This window comes from Hyla sarda, chromosome 6 (assembly GCF_029499605.1).
Source record: "Hyla sarda isolate aHylSar1 chromosome 6, aHylSar1.hap1, whole genome shotgun sequence".
In the NCBI taxonomy this organism is placed as follows: Eukaryota; Metazoa; Chordata; class Amphibia; order Anura; family Hylidae; genus Hyla; species Hyla sarda.
In genome coordinates, this window is record NC_079194.1 from 254,605,076 (window position 1) to 254,630,112 (window position 25,037).

The window sequence follows — 25,037 nt, forward strand, 5'->3', positions numbered from 1 at the left end:
TACACAACAATGGTAATCGCATGTAAGGTAGGTTGTCTGCTACCCACCGAAAAGTGTACGGCAATAGATAGTTGGCTTCAGAAGAACCCGGCTAAGTGGCGCTGATCGACCAGACAGGTGAATGGATAAAAGAGGATTTATTGACCAGAATGCAATGCGTTTCGCTGCGCATGCGCAGCTTCCTCAGGCATGACAGGAGGGATACACAGCAGGTTTGTATGGGTAAGAATTAACCATTTCAGTGACAGTGCAAAACTCAGGGGAAGCAAAATCACCTGTGTATTTGCAACACCCATATTGTGAATGGTCGTGGACGGTCCGCAGATACCGAACTCGCGCACCAATCACAATATGCGGTTCACAAAAAATGATCACAAATATGTATATAAATATTCTTATAAAAGAATAGATAAATGAATAATTATTACTAATATCCAAATATATATATATATATATATATATATATATTTATATATACCGTATATACCCGAGTATAAGCCGAGTTTTTCAGCACGATTTTTCGTGCTGAAAACACCCCCCTCGGCTTATACCCGAGTGAACTCTCCGCCCTCAGTGGTCTTCAACCTGCGGACCTCCAGTGGTCTTCAACCTGCGGTGGTCTTCAACCTGCGGACCTCCAGATGTTTCAAAACTACAACTCCCAGCATGCCCTGACAGCCGATGGCTGTCCGGGCTTGCTGGGAGTTGTAGTTTTGAAACATCTGGAGGTCCGCAGGTTGAATACCACTGCCCGGGCCTTCGTCATCATCCAGCGTCCCTGTGCATCGTCGTCAAGGCAACGTCATTATTCCGGGGCCGGGCGCGGAGAAGAGGCCCACCCGGTGAAGATGGACAGCCCGGAACGACTATCCCTCCCCACCGAACGTTCCTGCAGCACAGATGGCCCGGACCAGCTCACCCAAATGTCCCGCCGAGCGGAGGTGAGTACAAAACTAAAGGGGGGAGGGGGGGCTGGATGATGACGAAGGCCCGGGCAGTGGTCTTCAACCTGCGGACCTCCAGATGTTTCAAAACTACAACTCCCAGCATGCCCGGACAGCCGATGGCTGTCCGGGCATGCTGGGAGTTGTAGTGTTGGAACATCTGGAGGTCCGCAGGTTGAAGACCACTGTTAAATCAGACATTGACAAGCGGTGATGATGAAGGGGGTGGTGTGGGATGATGACAGGGTAATGTTGAAGGGGGGGATGATGAAGGGGGGGATGATGACAGGGTAATGATGAAGGGGGGATGATGACAGGGTAATGATGAAGGGGGGGATGATGACAGGTGATGATGATGAAGGTGTTAATGACAGGGGTCTGGATGATGACAGGGGGGATGATGTATTTCACACCGTAGGCTTATACTCGAGTCAATAACTTTTCCTGGGTTTTTGGGGTGAAATTAGGGGCCTCGGCTTATATTCGGGTCGGCTTATACTTGAGTATATACGGTAAGAGCAAAAATAATGTACATATATGTACATTCTATTACACAAAAATCTAAACAGAAAAAAGAAGAGAAAATCTGTATATATAAAATAAATAACATACAAAAATATAAACAATTATCGAACATTTTCTATTGATTAAGTCCCTGAGGTGTCAGGGTTGCAAGATTAAAGATCCAATAAGATTTGCGGTTAATACATTTTTGATTTGGAGTTGTTTCAGGAATGGTTTCTAAAATGATAAGATGTAAATCATTAATGTTATTATTATGTATTGTAGAGAAATGACGAGAAATACTGTGTAATAAAAAACTATTTTTGATATTGGATCTATGCTTGCACATACGTGATCGCACGGTTTGAATCGTGCGACCCATGAACTGTAGCTGACAACTGCAGTATAATAAATATACAGCAAATTGGATGTCACAACTCACTCTATGTTCAATAGAAAATGTTCGATTAGTTTGAAATGACTCAAAAGTAAGATTTGGAGTGCCAATCAAGGAACAACATGAACATCGTACCCTATTACAGGGATAACAGCCTACCGGCAATATTAAAGAAGTTTTAATCTCATTAGTACTATTTTATAACTAATTAGGGGCCACTAGGCTTTGTAGATTTCTGGATTTACAAATCTACAAAGCCTAGTGGCCCCTAATATGGGTGTTGCAAACAGGTGATTTTGTTTCCCCTGTGTTTTGCACTGTCACTGAAATGGTTAATTCTTATCTATATAAACCTGTTGTGTATCCTTCTTGTCATGCCTGAGGAAGCTGCGCATACGCAGCGAAACGCGTTACATTCTGGTCAATAAATCCTCTTTTATCCATTCACCTGTCTGGTCGATCAGCGCCGCTGAGCCGGGTTCTTCTGAAGCCAACTATCTATTAGTCTAGTTTTAGGCTGTGGTAAGAGTACAAATTGCAAAGTTTCAGGATTATTTTATAAAATTGATAGTAAAATGGAAAATTTGAAAATAAAACCACAAAAAAAATTCTTTAAAAAAATATTTTAACATAAAGACTTGATTTGAACAATAGAGGATTTTTTATGACACGCTCCCTTTACTAAGCTTTGGTCCTTCTCTCACAATTATGGAAGTAAACTATTTCTGTGGGCGGTACTTGGCAGAGAGAGAGTAACTGACCTTGTGTGCCCACCAACATGCCGCTCATTGGGGGGGGGGGCATGCTGGCACCATATGCTTGTATGATACATGATTTGTATGTATACTGCTAAGCTAAAAACCTAATGAAAAGAGAATTTTTATTTAAAAAAAAGTCGCATGTATGTAAAATGTATGTGAATGTTAACCACATAGCTGGATTGAGCATTGAGTCTTTTGCCATATATGAGGAGAGCAAATGTTGTGCACAATCGGCCTCATTTACTAAGAGTGTTGGGTTTTTACTAGTGGGAAATGTTGTTTCAGATTTGTAGGATTACACACTATTTACTATAGGGATCACATATTTACAAGTCGGGAAGATTTTCTGACCATCTTTTTCTAGGTGGAAATTTCCATCCATTTATTCACAGGATTTTCTGTGAATTCAATAGTGAATAGGTCGGGTTGTAAACCACGCCCCTTTGTGACAGACCACACCTCCTTTTTAGGCTTTTCCCAGTGCAATGTCGGGGTAGTTGGACTTTCCTGGTGCAAACTGTCGCGCAGTGTCTCAGACATGTCTCAGACACTGTGTACCAACAAAACCCTACAAAAACTAGTGGGTTTTAGCTTAGTAAATGAGGGCCAATATAAATACTTACACAGCCTTTACCATGAAACAGAAAATACCGAGCGTGAAACTAATACTTTGTGGTTATGTCTAAAGTGGAATCAACAACACAATTACTAAAAGTAACAGTATATAATAGATTAAGCAGAGGATTCTCAATCTATAAACAGCTATTAGTGTTACTAAGCAGTTCAATTTAAGGTTGTTTAAAGGGGTACTCTGGCCCTAAGACAATATATCCCCTATCCAAAGAATAGGGGATAAGATGTCTAACCGTGGGGGTCCCGCCGCTGGAGACCCCCGCAATCTTGCATTCAGGACCCACCTCGGGGGGTTGCACGCCGCTCTGCAAGCTTAGAATCTACCGTGTGACGACCACGGGGCCGGAGTATCGTGACGTTATGACTCCGCCCCCGTGTGATGTCACGCCCCCAACCCCGCTATGCAAGTCTATCAGATTCTGAGCTGGCAGCGCAGTGTGCACCTCCCCGACATAAGTGCTGAAAGCAAGATTGTGGGGTCCCCAGTCGAGACCCCCGCAGTCAGACATCTTATCTCATGATGTCTTGAGGCTGGAGTACCCCTTTAAGGCAATTTAAGATCTATTTTGCTGAGTATAAGTGAATACACTGTACTTTAGCATATAGAACTTTCCACTATGGTCTAGTCTTTAGGTTATTTTATTCCGTATATTAATGCTCTGAGCAGACTGTCAGAGGAGACTGGCCAGAAACAAATCACCCTAATACCGGAGACTATTCATTTAAAAAAAAATTCCACTGGATAACCCCTCCACATCTCTGCTGGGTTTATTGTTGTGGGGTTTACCTGTCACAATTGTCTTTGTCTTACATTCTGTGATAGGAAAGAGATTTACCTATTCGAACTGCATATATTACCACTAGCAACACTAAAGTATGTAAAGCATATTCAACGATTCGCTTGACAGTATTACTGCTTATAAAGTTAACTAAAAGTGAACAAATTTCCAAGTATCCATCCTTAAGAACAGTGACTTTGTTACCCTGTGTTGTTAGGAGTATTTTGTTTTGTTGTACACAGTGGAGTTCAGTAAAGTTAACCCCAGTATGTCTAGCTCGTATGCCCTACGCCCGGTCCCAGTGTTTAAAACGGGGTCACGTCGTGACCCCGCATCATACCGGGTCGGTCTTGGCTACTAATCATAGCCGGGACTCTGGGCTAACAGTGTGCGGCATCAATTGTTGTGCCGCGCACAGTTAACCCTTCAGATACGGCGATCAAAGTTGACCGGCGTGTCTGAAAGCGAAAGTTAACGCTTCCTGGCAGCTCAGTCGGGCTGATCGGGACATCGCGATAAAATCGCGATGTTCCGATCAGCTGGGACGCAGGCGGAGGTCTCCTTACCTGACTCTGCAGCGTCAGATCGTCGATTGATTGCTCCAAGCCTGAGCTACAAGCTTGAGCAATCGAGCCCCTATCTGACTGATCCGTGCAAAGCTATGGCTTTGCAGGGATCAGCATAGGAGATAAGTGTGTGCAGTGTTATAGGTCCCTATGGGAGCTATAACACTGCAAAAAAAAAAGTTAACAAAGGTCATTTAACCCCTTCCCTAATAAAAGTTTGAATCACCCCCCTTTTCCCATAAAAAAAAACTGTGTAAATCGTTAATTAAATCGCACGGTCAATGGCGTGCGCGCAAGAAAATTCCAAAGTCCAAAATAGTGTATTTTTGGTCACTTTTTATATCAAGAAAAAATTATTAAAAAAGCGATCAAAAAGTCTGATCAATACAAATATGGTACCAATAAAAACTTCAGAACACGGCGCAAAAAATGAGCCCTCATATCGGCCTGTACGCGGACAAATAAAAAAGTTATTGGGGTTAGAAGATGAGAATTTTTTACATATAAATTTTCCTGCATGTAGTTATGATTTTTTTCCGAAGTACGACAATATCCAACCTATATAAGTAGGGTATCATTTTAACTGTATGTACCTACAGAATAATGATAAGGTGTTATTTTTATGGAAAAATGCACTGCGTAGAAACGGAAGCCCCCAAAAGTTACAAAATTACATTTTTGCTTCAATTTTGTCGCACAATGAATTTTTTTTCCGTTTCGCCGGATTTTTGGGTAAAATGACTAATGTCACTGCAAAGTAGAATTGGTGGTGCAAAAAATAAGCCATCATATGGAATTTTATGTGCAGAATTGAAAGCGTTAGGATTTTTAGAAGGTGGTTAGGAAAAAATGAAAATGCAATAACGGAAAAAACCTGCGTCCTTAAGGGGCAAGGCTGATTCTATAATCACAGAAATTAAAGGGAAATTCTGGGTAAAAACATTTATCCCCTATCCAAAGGATAAGGGATAAGATGTCTGATCGCGGGGGGGCCTGCTGCTGAGACCCCCCGCGATCTCCCTGCAGCACCCGCATTCTACGCAGTGCTGAATCTCCAGTTTCGGGAACCTCCGGGTTTCTGGGACTGGGGACGTGACGTCACGCCCCCTCCATTCATGTCTATGGACGCAGGGTTTTTCCGTTTTTGCATTTTCATTTTTTCCTAATCACCTTCTAAAAATCATAACGCTTTCAATTTTGCGAAACTGGAGGTTTCCGAAACTGGAGATGCAGCACCCGCATAGAATGCGGGTGCTGCAGGGAGATCATGGTGGGTCTCAGCAGCGGGCTCCCACGATCAGACATCTTATCCCTTATCCTTTGGATAGGGGATAAAATGTTTTTGCCCGAAATACCCCTTTAAAGTATGCAAGCTAAATGTGAATGACACATACCCCATAGGAATAAATGCATAAAACAGAAGAGAAAAACAACATGGTTAGGGATGTGATAGGGATATGATAAATAACAAAAATAAAGCATTCAGACAATTAACCCCTTCCCAACCCATGGCATACATGGACATGTTATCAGCAGCTGACATCTGCTGGTAATTACGTAATGATCTCTCCGATGTCCATCATTTAACTGTTTAAATACTGTGATCTATACAGATCACAGCATTTAAACATTAAATGCCGCTTTTCCCTGGTGTCTAGTGGTCCCTAGGGGTTATGGGTTGCTAGGGAAGCCAGAGGCCTTACCTGGTCCTTGGTGTCTTCCCTGGCTCTGAGATTGCTTGGGGCTCCCTTTGGCAGCCCTTAGCAATTGAGCACAGATTTCATGGATCAATGTAATGCAATAGCATTACATTGATCTATGTAAGCAATCTGATGATGGCTTATGATAGGCCCCTAGGAGGGACAAAAAGTGTGTTTAAAAAAAGTAAAAATTAAAAATTTTACAAATATTAAAAAAATCCCTCCCTTAATAAAAATTCAAATCACCCCCCTTTTCCAATTTTTTTAATAAAACACTGCACAAACAAAAAAATACACATATTTGGTATAGACGCGTGTGTAATTGTCCAAACTATTAAATTATTATGTTTCTGATCCTGCACAGTGAACGGCATAAATGTAAAAAAATTCCAAATGCCAAAATTGCTGATTTTTGGTTACATTACATCCCAAAAAAATCGTAATAAAAAGTAATCAAAAAGCCAGAACTACACAAAAGCTACAGCTCATGGCGCAAAAAACAAACCCTTACACACATGGTGGAAAAATAAAAAAGTTATAGGAGTGAGAACATGGTAATGAACAAAGTTTTTATTTTTTATTTTTCAAGGTTTACATTTTTTTTAACCATAAACAAAACAGAAATATTTTTCAAGGTTTACATTTTTTTAACCATAAAATGAAACAAAAATGATTCAAGTTTGGTATCATTGGAATCCTACTGACCCATAGAATAAAGATGGAATGTCATATTTACCATATTTTGAACTCCCCAAAAATTATTGCCCTACAAAATTGTGCAATTTTATACTTTTTTAAATTTTGCCCTGCATATAATTTTTTTCTGGCTCTGTAATACATTGTATGGAAAAAAAAAGTGAATCAGTGGAAAGTCCAACTTGTCAAGCAGAAAATAAGCCCTAATACAACTTTGTCAGTCGCAAAATAAAAGAATTATGGAGAAAAAAAATACTTGAGCCAGTAAAAAAAATTAGCTGGGTCATGAAGGGGTTAAAGCAGGATGGTAGTGAGGAAGTATTACAATTTAAAGAGCTTTGACTCCTAGGGGATTGCTGAAATTGTTCGTCCACTCCGGCATACCACCTAGGTGCATTACGTTTACCGGATGACTGATCCAAACAACATCCTGCAATTCATTGATATTTATAGGTGATCCCTTGGGAGTCAGGGGGGAGGGGAACAGAGTTTCTTCCCTAAGGCCTAGGTTTAGGATTTTCTAGGTTGGATTGTGGTGTTGCAATTCTTTTTTGGTGATATGCGGGAGGCAGATATGTGTTCCCAGGGGGAGGGATGGGGAGAGATTGTATGTTTGCTGCTGCTTAATTCCTTGGGATCATTACATTATTGTCTGAGCAAACTGTTCCAGATGTTTTGTTAGAGGCTTATTTATTTTCTCCTTTGCCTTTATTTGTATTATCTTATTGTTTTACTTCTATTTTTGTATGTACTTGTGCATGTTTTGCTTTGTTAGATAACATTGTTCAAAAAACTTATATTGGAAAAAAAAATTATAAAAGAGAAGAATAAATTGTGTAAAGACAAATAAAAGTAGGAAACGGTAAGTAAAAAGTATCCAAAATATTCTTCACCAATATAAATAATAAGAAATGTAATTATATAAAAGTGTTGATTCCCTTAGAAATAATCTGGGTTTAATGGTGGGGGAGGATGAGGAAAGGGCCAATCTACTAAATGTCTTCTTCTCTACTGTATTAAAGGAAAACTGTCACCCGTTCACCCCGCACTATAACATGATACGCGGGGTTATAGTGCGGGTGAACCGTAGACCGATGCAGGGTCTCGGACTGCTATACCTACCTGCAGTCTGGCATCCCGTTCCTCCAAAGGGCCCCCTTGTGCCAACGCTCACTTGCGCACTGAGGCGGGCCCGCCGGCTAGATTTAAATATTCATAAGCGCCGGTCAAGTGAGCGCTGAGGAGGGATGAGCTCTAATGTGACCAGTGCTTATGAACATTTAAATCTAGCCAGTGTGAACGTTTTTCTTTAGCACATGAAAATCCAATGTCAGACAGCATAAAAAGGGATAATGTAAATTCTCCAGCACATCTCACCTGTTTAACCCAACAAGAAATGCAGCGCCCTCTAATGACATTAAAACACACTAATCACCAAGCCCAGATGTTTTGCAGAAATAAAGTACAATGCTAGACAGACCCTTATTCCTTTTATTTAATGGTTCTATAAAGACAGGGATGGTTCCACAGAACTGGTACTCAGCAAATGTGGTACCAATATTCAAAAAGGGGTCAAAGAAGGCATCCTGGAGACTATAGGCCTGTAAGTTTAACATCTGTTGTGGGTAAAATATTTTGGGGTTTTCTGAGAGATGCTTTTCTGGAATATCTTGAAAATAACCTTCTAACACAGCACCAACATGGGTTTATGCGGCATCAGTTCGGTCAGACTAATCTGATCAGCTTCTGTGAGGAGGTCAGTTATTGTTTGGACCTGGGTGAAGCTGTGGATGTTATATATTTGGACTTTTCTAAGGCGTTTGATACTGTGCCACACAGAAGGTTAGTTCATAAAATGAAGGGGTCAGTTGTGCACCTACCTGTTCAGGGTCTGTTCGGCACAAAAAAAAAGAGCCAAACGGACCCTGACGGGTCAGAGCACAATAGCAGTATGGACCTAGCATGTTGAGCAACATTAAATGTTTTCATCAGACAAAGAATTTCCATTGCTTTCAGAGACATTTGGAAAGCATCCATCATGTTACTGACTATTATTATAGTCAAATATCATTATTTTATTATTTCAGCTATGTTTATTTTTTTTTTTAGGGTCCACCTCCTAAACCTGGGGACCTCATTGAATTTATCCGCTCCTTTTATAAACATTGGGGCATCTATGTTGGTGATGGCTATGTTGTACATCTCACAGGTAATGTCATTTACATTGAATCTAGCTTCTGAACCCCTGGCTATAAGGCCTTATATTGTATACTAAATGGTCCAAATTCACAAGAGAAGGAGCTTCTAGCAGCAGAGGCAATTTTAGAGATCACTGAATTATTTTAGAGTGGGGATCACCTAATGTGCCCCCTAGATTAAAACCCAGACCCCTAAATCTATCCCCATTTCAGAGAAAAAAACTTTTCCTCACTTCTTTACTCTGCTGCACACAGGACATAATGCTAGTCAGCCTGACAGTAATAATTCCCGGCACTCACCAATGTATGCTCAATGACATCAAGGTCTATTCGTGTCCTTCATAGTATAGATACATAAAACAGGATGCTTTTCAGCTAGATTCACCTTCCCTAGCTGTCTCAGCTGTTGGTTGTGTTGCAGCACAAAGCTTCCGCCTGCGCCGACTGAATTAGTCGGCTCTAGGACCGTGCGGACACTGCAGTCTCCTATAGACTGCTATGTGTTCCACTAGGATTTCCGCCTGAAGAAAGAGCAACACCTTTCTTCAGGCGGAAATTTTCTAGCGGATTTTTCATCCGGTTTTTCCGCTTCACAAATTTCGAAGTGTGAATTTGTGAATGGAAAACCATTCACTACACTATGCATTATAGTAAGCGGAATTTCTGCCAGAAATTTCAAAGCGAAAATTCCAGCGGAAATTCCGTAGTCTGAACCTAGCCTTAGATCTTTGGTGATGGACCCTGAAGGAGCCCTTAACTATGGGGCGTGATTACACCTGAGACTGCTGCAAACCCTATATTAATCCCCATGGGAGGACTCATCTCCATGAAACTCTGATGACTGTCTAGGCACATGTGTTAACAGCATATCTACATGTCAGTAATATGGCCCTGTTTTTGTGGATAAGTGATAGGCAGGGGTCAAGTCCTGGGGAAAAAAAGGGTGGGAACTCACCGTAGATTTCCACTTAAAGGGGTAATAGACATCTGATATAGGCAAATATAGGGGATAAGATGTCTCCCACGTTCTCCCTGCTGCTCCTGGCATTTGTTTAGAGCGTTGGGTACAGCGCCAGAGGCTCGTGACGTCACGCCCCCTCCCATAGACTTGCATTGAAGGGGCATTACTGTGACATCACGAGCCTCTGCCTTGCATCACCAGTCATCCGTCATGGAGCGAAGTTCGCTACATGCACCGGATATTTGGGGTGCCGCAGCTGAGATTGCGGAGGTCCCCAGCAGCGGGACCCCCGCAATAAGACATTCTATCCCCTATCCTTTGAATAGGGGATAACATGTCTAGGGGCGGAGTAACCCTTTAAGGGCTGGCCCTGCAGGACTCATGGGAACTGTATTCCTGCTGTGGAAAAAGTGCAGGAACGCAGTTCCCATGAGTTCCTGCAGGACTTGAGCCCTGGTGATAGGGTTCATATTCTGGTATATGGGACCTTGACTGTACAAGGCATGCCGAGGTTTTTCTGATGTGGCATGTTCTATTATAGGCCATTTCCATGCAAGTTATTTTCTCTAGAAGCAATAAGAAATGCTCCGTACATAAAACAAGAAAAACTTGCAAACATCTGAACGTATATTCTGTGTAGACTTTGTAGTACTGTATATATGTAGAGCTGTAGAAAGATGGAGAGACTTTTTTTATTTCCTGTTTCATGACAATATAACTAGTAGGTTGTATTGGTAATATTCTCAATATGCAGTACATTGTGCTATGTTGTGTTGCTGACTGTTTCCAGTAGGAAGCTCTGTTCTATTACATACGATACAAGATCACTCATGTATCATCCAATTTTCTACTTGTTTAATTTAGATGTATCTAAAGTTTACATTACAGATATATGTTGAAAGCTAAAGGTAATGAGGGAATTTACTATTGTACGCTGTGTCTGACACGCCAACTGCATTGTGTGAGATGTTTTTTTTTTGTGGTATTTATTAGTTTGGTGCACGTTGGTTAGTAAATTCCTGTCCAGATACGAAATACATACAAAGGAAGATAGAAAGAAAATAGAAGCGCAACACTCACACGATGGCTTGAATTCAAGCTGTATTAACGAAGGTCCAGATACCGATGACTTCTGCAGGGAGGCGAAGGTGGATTAGGGGGGAGCTCAGACGGTGGCAGCGGTCCGTATCGCGCCAATGTGCGCTTCGTCAGGCCATCTGGCGCGATACGGACCGTGGCCGCCATCTGAGCCCCCCCACCCCCTAATCCACCTACGCCTCCCTGCAGAAGTCACCGGTATCGGGATCTCCGTTAATACAGCTTGAATTCAAGACTTCTATTTTCATTCTATGTTCCTTTGTCTATTTGTATCTTGAGACATGATGCACAATTAGTGACCCACGCTGGGATATCACCTCCTCCTTCTCCACCTGGACATATATGTGTGTCGTTCAGTTGTTGGTGCCAATTTTTTTCACTGCAGTTTTCTCAGTACTTTTTCTGTTGGTCACATTTACATAGTTATTTCCTCTTCTGCTTTTTTGTGTGGCTTGTGCCAGAAATTGTGCCAGAAATTAGCCTTTTTATAAGCAGATTAATCAGCAAAATATACATCATTCTAGGCATACCCCTTTTTCTGGAGCTAAACCTCTGAATATGAACATGTCGAAAAAGAGTAGCCCATACAGTGTTTATTAATAGCAAATGATAGGACAAAAATGTGGTGCATAAGAAATAGTAAATTCCCCTCCAATATTCTTAGGAAATCATCCTAGATAAAGTATAAAGATGGATCCATCTGTGGTGTCCCGGTATTGCATACCGTACCTTGTGTAGTGGTCCCCAAAGTCAGAGTTACTACGTTCAGGTAGGGTCCCCCAGGTGGAAAAGCCCCTAGTTGCCTCCTCCTTCTCTAATTTCATAATGCTATTCTGTATATATTTAATATTGTGTATATTTAATATAATGTATATTAGTCTACTTACCTTGTTAGTGTCGCCGGACCTTCGGTCATGTGACCATGTTAATTCTTCTATGGTATGTTGGAGGACCTTTGGAGGTCCTTGGGCCACATGTTTACCCATAACTCTCTGTACAGGAGATTGACAGTTGCATGGACCAGTAAGCTTTAGTCCAGCCCCTGCCCCAATAAGGGAGCTGTAGCCAATTATCGCTCTCTTGGGTTGCTGCTCTTTTGGATGCCGGACTAGCAGTACCCCCCCCCCCCCCTCTTAGGTCTCCCCCTCTTTTGGAGCCCAGGAACCTATGGATGAGCTCCTTGTCGAGGATATTGTCCTCGGGCTCCCAAGACCTCTCTTCGGAGCCACAATTCTCCCAATCAACCAGATTTTTTTTTAACCTCTGACGACCTTGGAGGCGAGGATTTCTTTTAGCTAGAAGACGTCAGAGGACCCAGTGACAGGAGCAGGAACGGTGACCTTGGGGGAAAAGCGGTTAAGAATGAGAGGTTTGAGAAGGGATACATGAAAGGAGTTAGGAATACGAAGAGAAGGAGGAAGATGGAGCTTGTAGGAGACATAGTTGATTTAAATTTTGACTCTATATGGTCCAAGGTAACGAGGACCTAACTTGTAGCTAGGGACACGAAACCGAATATATTTGGCAGAGAGCCACACTTTGTCACTAGGGGCAAAGACAGGAGGAGCTCTTCTCTTCTTATCCGCATGTTTCTTCATGCGAAAAGAGGCCAGTGAGAGCGACTTTTGAGTTTCCTTCCAGATAGAAGAGAAGTCCAGGGTCAAATCATCTACGGCAGGAACTCCAGATGAAGTGGGGATGGGGAGGGGGGGAAGAGGGTGACGGCCGTACACCACAAAGAACGGAGACTTGGCGGATGACTCAGAGTTTTTGAAATTGTCTGAGAATTCAGCCCAGGGTAACAGGTCGACCCAATCATCTTGGCGGGAGGAAACAAAATGTCACCAAGGATCTGATTTACTCTCTTCACTTGTCCATTGGACTGCGGGTGGTAGGAGGACGAGAAATTGAATTTTATCTTTAATTGATTGCAGAGAGCTCTCCGAGACGATATGCGTAGGAAGCCCGTGAAGACAAAAGATCTGCAGAAAAAATTGCTTCGCCAACTGTGGCGCAGAAGGAAGGCCTGGAAGCGGAGTAAAGTGAGCCATTTTGGAAAAACTATCAACTACCACCCAGATGACAGTGTTGCCATGGGATACAGGAAGATCAGTGATGAAGTCCATGGCTATGTGGGACCAAGGCTGTTCAGGCACCGGCAGCAGATGGAGAAGACCAGAAGGTTTCTGACGAGGGGTCTTGTCACGTGCACAAACTGTACAGGCTCGTACGAAATCAGTCACATCCTTTTCCAAGGAGGACCACCAATAGTGTCTGGCAATCAACTGTAAAGTCTTTTTTATTTCAGCGTAACCAGCCAGAAGGGAGGAATGGCCCTATTTGAGGATCCAGAGGCGAAGACAGGGAGGAACATAAGTCTTACCTGGAGGGACAGGTACCAGAGAAGCAGGAGCAGAAGAGATCAGGCACTCAGGGGGAATGATGTGCAAAGGAAGGGTCTCGGCTTCAGAGGCATCAGTGGTACGAGATAGAGCATCAGCTCTGACATTCTTGTCTGCGGGACGAAAATGGATCTGAAAGTTGAAACGGGCAAAAAAACAACGACCACCTAGCCTGGCGAGGATTTAGCCGCTGGGTGGATTGGAGATAAGACAAATTTTAGTGATCTGTATAAATGGTGATGGGGTGAAGGGATCCTTCCAGAAAATGTTGTTACGCCGAGCACTCCGGGTCCCCGCTCCTCCCCGGAGCGCTCTCATTCGCAGCGCCCCGGTCAGCGGGGGTGCGCTGCGATATTACTCCCAGCCGGGATGCGATTCGCGATGCGGGACGCGCCCGCTCGCGATGCGCATCTCGGCTCCCGTACCTGACCCGTTCCCCGTCTGTGTTGTCCCGGCGCGCGCGGCCCCGCTCCTTAGGGCGCGCGCGCGCCGGGTCTCTGCCATTTAAAGGGCCGCTGCGCCACTGATTGGCGCAGCAGGCCTAATCAGTATCCTCACCTGTGCACTCCCTATTTATACCTCACTTCCCCTGCACTCCCTCGCCGGATCTTGTTGCCATTGTGCCAGTGAAAGCGTTTCCTTGTGTGTTCCTAGCCTGTGTTCCAGACCTCCTGCCGTTGCCCCTGACTACGATCCTTGCTGCCTGCCCTGACCTTCTGCTACGTCCGACCTTGCTCTTGTCTACTCCCTTGTACCGCGCCTATCTTCAGCAGTCAGAGAGGTTGAGCCGTTGCTGGTGGATACGACCTGGTTGCTACCGCCGCTGCAAGACCATCCCGCTTTGCGGCGGGCTCTGGTGAATACCAGTAGCAACTTAGAACCGGTCCACCAGCACGGTCCACGCCAATCCCTCTCTGGCACAGAGGATCCACCTCCAGCCAGCCGAATCGTGACAGTTGTCTCCACTCCTCAAGAGCCAACTTAATCGCCAATAGTTCACGGTCTCCAATGGAATCATTTTTTTCTGGAGGTGAAAAGGTTTTGGAGAAAAATCCGCAAGTGACATTTTTTCCTTTAGTGGATTTTTGTAGGAGAACAGCTCCGGCTCCAACAGAGGAGGCGTCATCCTCTAAGAAGAAGGGCTTCTGAGGATCAGGTCTGGACAAGACTGGAGCAGAGGAGAAGGCGGCTTTGAGGTGGTTAAAGGCTTCCTCCGCCTGTGGCTGCCAGGATTTCGGATTAACATTTTTCTTAGTCAGTGCTACAATAGGAGCAACGATGGTGGAGAAGTGGGGAATGAATTGACGGTAGTAATTTGCAAATCCGAGAAATCTTTGGATTGCTCGCAGGCCAGTGGGACGAGGCCAATCCATTATCGCAGAAAGTTTATCAGGATCCATTTGAATACCTTGTCCGGACACAATGTAACCCAAGAAGGGAAGACTGCTGCGTTCGAATAGACACTTCTCAATTTTGGCGTAAAGTTGATTTTGGCGTAGTCGCTGGAGCACTTGATGAACATGAAGGCGATGTTCCTCTAGGTTGGAGGAAAAAATTAGGATGTCGTCAAGATAGACTACCACACAAGAGTACAGCATATCCCGAAAAATTTCATTAACAAAGTCCTGAAAGACTGCTGGGGCGTTGCATAGACCAAAAGGCATGACTAGGTATTCAAAGTGACCATCTCTGGTATTGAAAGCGGTCTTCCATTCATCACCTGCTCGAATACGGATGAGGTTATATGCGCAGGAATTCTCGTGCGGCCAGGACATCTTTGATGTGACTGGATAAGCCTTTCTTGAAGGTCGCGCAGAGGGCCTCATTATTCCAGGATAGCTCAGAGGCAAGGGTGCGGAACTGGAATAGCGTATTCGCCCACTGAAGAACTGCCTTGGACAAGATTCAGCAAAGCAGTCTCGGCTAAGGAAGCCAGGGCTGGCTCCTCAAAGACACTACGTACTTCTGAGAAGAAGGACTGGATTGTAGCAGTGGCAGGATCGTTGCGGTCCCAAAGCTGTGTGGCCCATGACGAGGCCTTTCCAGACAGCGGGCTGACCACAAACGCCACCTTAGACCGTTCTGTAGGATGTAGACATCATCTCCAGGTGTAGGGAACACTGGGACAGGAATCCACGGCACTGTTTAGAGTTCCCATCAAATTTGTCTGGAAGAGACAGGCGGAATCTGGGAGCAGCCACTCGCTGCGGAGGAGATGCAGGAGCTGGCGGAGGAGAAGGTTGCTGTTGTTGCGGCAGAAGCTGTTGCAGCATAGCATTCAACTGAGTCAACTGCTGACCTTGTAGCGCGATCTGCTGTGATCTACTGTCAGGATCCGGGCTGGAATTCAGGGAGGACACGGGTGGTGGATCCTCTGTGTCAGTGAGGTGATGGCGTGGGCCGTACCAGGGGATCGGAATCTAAGGGGTTACTGGTTTTCACCAGAGCCCGCCGCAAAGCGGGATGGATTTGCAGCGGCAGGTAACCCCCAGATCGTTCCACCCGATAGCGACTCAACCTCACTGACAGCTGAGACAGGCGTGGTACACAAGGACAAGGCAAGATCGGACGTAGCAGAAGGTCTGGGCAGGCAGCAAAGGTTCGTAGTCAGGGGCAACTGCAAGGGTCTGGGTACACAGGCAATGGAACACACAGAAACGCTTTCACTGGGCACAAGGCAACAAGATCCGACAGGACAGGAAGGGGAAGTGGGTTTAAGTAGTGAAGGGAGTGCTTGGAACTAATTGGGCCAGGCACCAATTAATGGTGCACTGGCCCTTTAAATCTGAGAGACCCGGCGTGCGCGCGCACCCTAGAGAGCGGGGCCACGCACGCCGGGACTGAGCAGAAGGATGGGGCCAGTGAGTGACACGGGATGCGATCCGCGAGCGGGCACGTCCCGCCACGGGGATCGCATCCCCGCCGAGGGACACAGAGCAGCGCTCCCGGTCAGCGAGTCTGACCGGGGCGCTACAGGCAAGAGAGTAACGCCGCGAGCGTGATTACTGGACTGAATCTAAACCCCTAAATCCAGGGGATCACCGCAACAATTATCTAACTAAGCTCAATAGACTCACGAGGTCCCAACTAATTGTCAAGCTCTAATAGATTCTGTTATATGGACTGTCCCTGTTCATTATTGCCTAAAATCTTCAGTAAAAGTGCTGACAAGATTCTGCAAATCTCCGGTTGTGGACAATCAATTATTTCCTATCTCCCTATCGCTCTTGGGAAGGGTGGCGGTAGGACAAGCATACAGAGAATAGCCCTCACCCTGGCGTCACGGATAGAAAGGGTTAAGCAAGCACCCTTAGTAACCGCACAGCTACACTCCCATATACCCTACTCCTCCAGGCTATCACATAGCTAATATATGTTTGCTATATCATATTGGCAGTGAGAATCATGGCATTAACTTTTCTTCTTACGCTTCTCAGATCAAGAAGGTGGGTCGAGTCTGTCATCTGCTTTTGGGGGCTCCGCAGTAGTCAGAAAAGAACTTCTAGAGAAAGTGGCAAACGGATGCAATTACAAGGTTAATAACAAATATGATGAGAAGATCAAACCCTACCCTGCAGAAAAGATAGTCCGGGCAGCCCTGCAGCTGGTGGATCAGCCAATGCAATATAGTGTTACCAGCGCCAACTGTGAACACTTTGCTACAGAACTGCGATATGGGAAAGGCTTCTCCGACCAGGTATGGGGAATTGTTTGATGACAAACTGAATGGTGTGGGAAGAGTGTCCTACAGATGACAAGACGTAACACAGCTGCTTGGACAATATTTGGTATTAGTGATACTTGTCTAATGATTAATATGGTGCTTCTGTAATTATAGAACAAGGAGTCATTTATATTTATTATAAAATAAATAGTGTACAGTGTCCCCATATTGTGTTCATTGATGGACTGGTCCTTCTATGTTCCGAATGATCCTAAGGTGAATGGGCCTAGATGGAAGGTGGGTCCTCAGAATTATTTCCACCCTATTCTGACTAAGTCTATTCAATTAAAGGGGTACTCCACTGGAAAACATTTTTCTTTAAATCAACTGGTGCCAGAAAGTTAAACAGATTTGTAAATGACTTCTATTTATAAATCTTAATCCTTCCAGTACTTATCAGCTGCTGTATACTACAGAGGAAGCTCTTTTCTTTTTGAATTTCCTTTCTGTCTGACCACAGTGCTCTCTGCTGACACCTCTGTCCATTTTAGTAGAGAGCACTGTGGTCAGACAGAAAGGAAATTCAAAAAGAACAGAACTTCCTCTGTAGTATACAGCCGCTAAGAAGTACTGGAAGGATTAAGATTTTTAAATAGAAGTAATTTAAAACTCTTTTTAACTTTCTGGCGTCAGTTGATTTAAAGAAAAATGTTTACCAGTGGAGTACCCCTTTAATTGTCTGTAAAAACGTACCTATTCGCCGATGACTTTGAGAACATTGGGGGAGATTTATCAAAACCTGTTGAGAGGAAAAGTTACTGAGTTGCCCATAGCAACCAATCAGATCGCTTCTTTCATTTTTTCAGAGACCTTTTTTAAGAAATAAAGGAAGAAATCTGATTGGTTGCTATGGGCAACTCAGCAACTTTTCCTCTAGACAGGTTTTGATAAATCTCCCTCATTGTTCATCACATAACAATGCAGGAAGAGATTCCATGCCTGCACACTGTGTGAAATGTCACAGCATAGGGGAGCTAGAGAAGGGGGCATCCGATTGCCCTCCAACCGCACACCAATCACCTCCCACCACCACAAGGAGGGACACCCCCCCTCCCACTACACACCAATCACCTCCCACCACCACAAGGAGGAACACACCCCCTCCCACCACACACTAATCACCTCCCACCACCACAAGGAGGGACACACCCCATCCCACCACACACCAATCACCTCCCACCACCACAAGGAGGGACACACCCCATCCCACCACACACCAATCATCTCCCACCACCACAAGGGAGGGACACACCCCCTCCCACCACACACCAATCATCTCCCACCACCACAAGGAGGGACACACCCACTCCCACCACACACCAATCACCTCCCACCACCACAAGGAGGGAAACACCCCCTTCCCCTGAGAGGATTTCTAACACTGTGAGCTAATGAGAAGAGGTATTTTTTATAGTAAATACAGGTGAAAGAGGCATAAAAAGGTCAGGATTAGGTGCTGAGTAACATTTTTTTTTTTTCGTGGGACCTGACAGGTACACTTTAAGTATTGTAGAGGTACTCCAGTGGGAATTTTTTTTTATTTTATTTTTTTAAATCAACTGGTGCCAGAAAGTTAAACAGATTTGTAAATGACTTCTATTAAATAATCTTTACCCTTCCAGTACTTTTTAGCAGCTGTATGTATTTGTCTTGTCCACAGTGCTCTCTGCTGACACCTGATGCCAGTATCAGGAACTGTCCAGAGCAGGAGAAAATCCCCATTGCAAACCTATGCTGCTCTGGACAGTTCCTGACACGGACAGAGGTGTCAGCAGAGAGCACTGTGGACAAGGCAAAAAAAGAAATTCAAAAAGAAAAGAATTTCCTCTGCAGCACACAGCTGCTAAAAAAATAATGGAAGAGTAAAGATTTTTTAATAGAAGTCATTTACAAAGCTGTTTAACTTTCTGGCACCAGTTGATTTAAAAAAAATTCCACTGGAGTACCCCTTTAAGCAATTACAATTCTTTATATAATACAATGTATTCTACATTATAGAAATTAATCAGTTGTTCTGTTTTTCAGGTTGCTAATGCTGCCACGTACACCGCTGTCGGAGGAGGAATCTTTGTTGCAGCACTGGCCACCATAGTTGCTGTTACACGAAGCAGAAGACAAAACCAATGAAGTCAAGATCAATTTGTCAGAACTTGTTTGTGTGAGGGAGTGGTTTGTAAATGAGTTTTTAAGGAGTGTATAATATATTCACCAATCACTTATAATATGAAAACCACAGCCATAATATAAAGGACCCCCCTCCTACCTCCAAAACAGATATCTCTTTTTGAGGCCTAGACTCCACAAGACCTCGAAAGATGTCCTGTCATATCTAGCACCATGAAATTGTCATAGTCCTTTAGAGGGGTACTTCAGAGTAAATAAAAGTTGTGTAGTTCTTTCCAGTCTGACCACAGTGCTCTCTGCTGACACCTCTGGAACTGTACAGAGCAGGAGAGGTTTGCTATGGGGATTTGCTCCTACTCTGGACAGTTCCTGATATGGACAGAGGTGTCAGCAGAGAGCACTGTGGTCCGACTGGAAAGAACTACACAACTTACTCTGTAGTATACAGCAGCTGAGAAGTACTGGAAGGGTTAAGATTTTTAATTAGAAGTCATTTACAAATCTGTATAATTTTCTGGCTCCAGTTGATTTGAAAATATATAGTTTCCTTCAGAGTACCCCTTTAAGAGCGAAGTGAGATGTGAGGTGCGGCCTCTATGGATCAGACAGATCAATTAGATTTAGATCTAGACATTTGCGGTCAACCATCTCTAAAACATTTTTTGCAGTGTATTAGGGCAGATTTTGCTGCTATCAGAGGACATTATTTTTAGGGACTACCACTGTAGGGTGCACTTGGTCTGCAACAATGTTTAGGTAGTGGTACGTTTCATCCTTACAAATGTCGGGAGTTAAGGTCATTGTACAGATCCTCTTCCAGGTTGCCTTCATGTATTTCATCCTGGTGCTATTGCTTCCACACATAAGTGTTATGCACATACCATACCATTTGCATAAGGTGTAAGAGAACAGGACCCCTCAGACTGGGCCATCTTCTTCCATAGCTCCATGGTCTAGTTCCGATGCTCATATGTAGGTGCTCTCAAAGGTGGAAAGGTAAAGTAAGGGCATTGGTCTGCTTCTACACAGCCCCATATTCAGCAGCCTGTGATGCACAGTGTGTTCTGATATCTTTCTATCATAGCCAGCAGTAAGGCCAGGTTCACACTGCGGAAGCTCCGGACGGAATTTCCATTAGAGATTCAGCGACAGCGCTAGGACTATGAGGACTGCATTGCCGTCCCCATAGATGGCAATGCATTTCTGAGCGGATCTGTTTTTGCTGAGCATTGGGCACTGTTACCAGTTCAGCTGTTGTCCTTCATTGGAACATTTTTAGTAAGCACTAACCACTGCATACAGGAAACACCCCACAAGACCTGACATTTTGGAGATGCTCAGTAATGGATATTTAGACATCACAATGGCTTTTGGTAAGATCCTTACATTTGCTTCCAGGATTCAAGGACTGAATGTTGCCTTGATGCCACACACTGAAGCCAGCATAGAGCGGGCCTTCAACAGCGGATTTGGAGCGTAAAATACGCTGTAAATCCGCGTGTGTGAACGTACCCCTATACATTACACATTTTCTTCACCTGTCAGTGGTTTAAATGTTATGGCTGATTGGGATAGATGGATGGATAGATAGATAGATGGATAGGTAGATAGATAGATAGATAGATAGATAGATAGATAATTTTTAGGCATCACCAGCATTGAGTTGTATGTTTTGCCCATGTTTGCATGGGTTTTCTCCAGGTACTCAACTTTTTTGCCACATTCCAAAAAACACACTAATAGATAAAAGGGTTTGCCTTAGAGTTTGAAAAAAATAAAAATAATAATAATGCTCCAGGGTCCTCTTCTTATTTACAGGCTTCCAGAAATAATGTGCCTTAATGAACGGTGTCTTGTATTTTTACCCAATTAACAGAAAGCTCCTTTTATTGGCTTTCTAATAAACTGGCCCTGGTGTGATAGTGTTACAATGGGCCACATTTAACACCAGTTTTCTAACATTAACAAATATGGCGTTTTGATAATTTTCTACAACAAACACTAATGTCATGTGTCAGAAAAATGGTAGGGACTTATTTTTATCAATGTCTTCTACTTTACTTAGGACATGTTCACATCTGTGTCAGGTCTGTTCTGTCACTCCGCTGCATATTCCTTTCATTGTAGAAAAAATTAGCTGGACATTAACAGATCCTATTGACTTTAATGGGTTCTGTCTGGTTTCCATCTGGTGTTTGTTTTCTTAGCAGAATTTGACTGGATGGCAAAATACAAATGTTAACAGAGTTAACAGTCAGAAGTCGCAACACGTTAACCCACCAAGCCTGACTGTTAAAGGGGTGCTCCAGTGCCCAACATGTTATTCCCTATCCACAAAATAGGGGATAAGTGTCTGATCGTGGGTAGGGGTGCGACCGCTGGGACCCTCCGTCATCTCCTTTCCCACGCCCTGGCTCTGTCCATGCACAGAGCGACATCTGCTACGTGAACAGATTACTATTGACCATGGCACAAAGCTGTGGCTGACACATCCTTCCAAGTATCTCTTTGGAAGAGCCGGAGATACACAAACACTGTATCTACAGCTTTCCCATAGAGATACATGGAGGGGAGTGTCAGCCACAGCTTGTGGTCAATAGTAATCTGTGCACAGAGTGGATGTCACTCTGTGCATGGAGAGAGCTGGGGTGCAGGGCAGAAGATCAGGGTCCCAACCCTCTGCAATCAGACACTTATCCCCTATCCTGTAGATAGGGGATAGGATGTTCGGCACTGGAGGACCCCTTTAACTTGAACTGCGTGCAATGTTGTTGTTTTTTTTTTTTGTCCAGTCAAATCCTGCTATGTAAACAGAATGTGTGATGGCATCTTTGAACAGAGTTCTAATTCAGATGTGAACCTAGCCTTAAAGGGGTTATCCACCATAAGGTGATTTTAGTACGTACCAGAGAGTTCACTCGAGTATAAGCCGAGGGGGGCGTTTTCAGCACAAAAATCGTGCTGAAAAACTCGGCTTATACTCGAGTATATATGGTATGTTTACTTTGAGGCCTCTTTCCTGGACTTTGAGTGGTAAATACTGAAACACCATGGACGCCGTACGAAGGAACAATATTGTGTATTCAAAGTGTTTTTATTGGGTTTTCCAAGTTTTAAACACAATTACATCAACTACAATAAGTAATAAAGAAAAATAACAATATACAAGAATTTAGAAACAATGAAAAGGATATTATAAATCCAGAAATAATAAAGTACACAGATATCACCCTTGCGCCCGTTACTTCATATTGTGAATCCTTACTAGTTTAACTCCTGAGACTTAAATGGGCACCTCTAAAAAAAAACTTTTGACATGTAAAAATTTTTGATCGTCTGGGTCTGAGTGTTAAGATTGTGACTGATAACTAGAACTAGCTGGGAGGAGAGCACACTAGGACTTGTCAGAAGTATTTTAAAGCGATAGGTACACTTTAAAGAGATGATTATATCTCCCTAATATGTCCATAGTCTAAATATATGTTATTATGTAGCTGTTTTTCTATTTATTTTACCTTTGACTCAATAACCAGCGGTTGGGATTTGTGATAACCTGTGTTTGTTCTGCAGCTTTACTGTATAAGCCGCCTGTTTACCTGTGTGAGCGACTTTTTACAACCCATGCTGCCCGAGGCACTTCGACTAAATACAACCCATTAAGTTGATTCAACTTGTGTCAGAAAGCTGTATGGGTTAGGTGGTGACTGCGGTATTAACCCTGGGGGCAAGATGTTGTTAACCCCTTAGTGTTCGTGACGCCAGGATGTGGTTATTCCGGTTTGGTAACCGCCGTCAACCTACCCAAAAACTGTTTGTAATAAAGGAATGTCCACAGCAAGGATTCTGAATAAAGTGGAACTTTTACCTGAAATGTTTAGGGAACAGTTTTTACAATTGTGCAGTACCTTCAGAGGCAACCGGGACACAGGATACCTCGCAGGCTTGCTGGGACTTGTAGTTATTGAGATATTTAGGCAGGCCACTGTGCTACTAATTTATTCCTTAGCTGAGTAGTAGTCACTGGATTTGTAGAGAGAATTGTAACTCACGTTTTTGAAGTGTCAGCTTTTCTTTAGGCTTTGGCCTAGATGAGATGAATTTGCAGTATACAGGACTTTGTGCTTTCTGTAGGTCAAGGAGATAAGAGAGTGCAGGAACTAAGAGAGCTAACTGAGAGACTACAGCCCCTTATATACTAGTGGGCTGGACTAAAGCCCATTGGTTGCTAATGCCTGGGGTTCCTGTGCCCATGGAACTCTGGGTATATCACATGACAGTAGTTCACATGACCAACATTCTATATACTTTTGTACAACTTCATACATATGAATAATAGATACACACAATGAATGTACATTACATTTACATGAGACAACAAGGGGGAGCCCTGCAGGAGAGCCCAATGGACCTAAGGGACTCTTCCTGAGGGGACTTAAGGATGGTACAGGACAGGTCCTGTACCGGGACACCACAATTACATGTGGATTTTGTTGCAGATTTACTGCAAATCTTCCCCCTATACGCAGAAAGTGGTGATATGTATCACAAATCGACAACATAGTGAGCAGCTGCGGCTGCAAATCTGCAGGTGAAATTTACTGCAATTCTGACCCATGTGGATTCAACCACAGGGTGGGGTGGGGGGGGGGGGTATTTCCTCTCTCCATGCCAAAGCATGGTGGCAGCAGCTACATCAAGAGTATGTATTTATTTTACCTACTGAAGTGCTGCCCCCCTCAACACTGCTGCTTTAGGCACAGGCCTATAGGTACCTAATGGCAAATACAGCTCTACCTGTGCCCAGTGCAACAGCTGGTTCATGTGCCCTGCATTGTATATTAGCTAAACCAGTGGTCCCCAAACTGTGGCCCTCCAGATGTTGCAAAACTACAATTCCCAGCATGCCTGGACAGCCGTTGGCTGTCCAGGCATGCTGGGAGTTGTAGTTTTGCAACATCTGGAGGGCCACAGTTTGAGGACCACTGAGCTAAACATAGGAATAGAGATATTAGGCTGGGGACAACATAAAAAAAAAATTTGCTGGGTCATTCTTTGATTTTCCCTGTTAAGCTACAGCAGCCAAATGGGGCAGATCTACCATTCCAAATACATCAGAATACTGGTTCTATTTGTACATGACTTCCATTAGAGTTATAATTTCTTTTAGACACATGATATGGGATGAAGCCCAACAGAACTTGGCATCATAAATGGCAAAAGTGATAAAAAGTAAGTGAAACATAAACCATAGTGATAAATTTGGCGTATGTTCACACTGCTTAGTTCCTATTCACACTGTCTAAATCAGTGTTTTCAAAACAGTGTGTCTCCAGCTGTTGCAAAACTATGACTCCCAGCATGCCCAGACAGCTGTTGACTGTCCGAGCATGCTAGGAGTTGTAGTTTTGCAACAGCTGGAGACACACTGTTTGGAAAACACTGGTCTAAATATTAGACAGGATTAGTTCATCTGCACCAGTGAGTTGTTTGCGATCAGATGGATTGTCAGTGATTACGGTTATAACTATTTAGTAGGGCTACAAATAAGCT

The 25,037-nt window shown here is 43.7% G+C and overlaps 1 protein-coding gene across 1 annotated transcript in view; it reads left to right on the forward strand.

Annotated features, from left to right (window-relative positions):
* The window catches only part of LOC130276938 (phospholipase A and acyltransferase 2-like), a 46,287-nt gene extending 25,008 nt beyond the window's left edge, over positions 1-21,279 (forward strand). The window contains exons 2-4 of the mRNA XM_056526979.1: positions 9,090-9,189; positions 17,077-17,336; positions 19,389-21,279. Coding sequence (XP_056382954.1) covers positions 9,090-9,189; positions 17,077-17,336; positions 19,389-19,490 — 462 coding nt within the window. The 3' untranslated portion in view covers positions 19,491-21,279. The remainder of the gene's footprint in view (positions 1-9,089; positions 9,190-17,076; positions 17,337-19,388) is intronic.
* Positions 21,280-25,037: the final 3,758 nt, after the last annotated feature.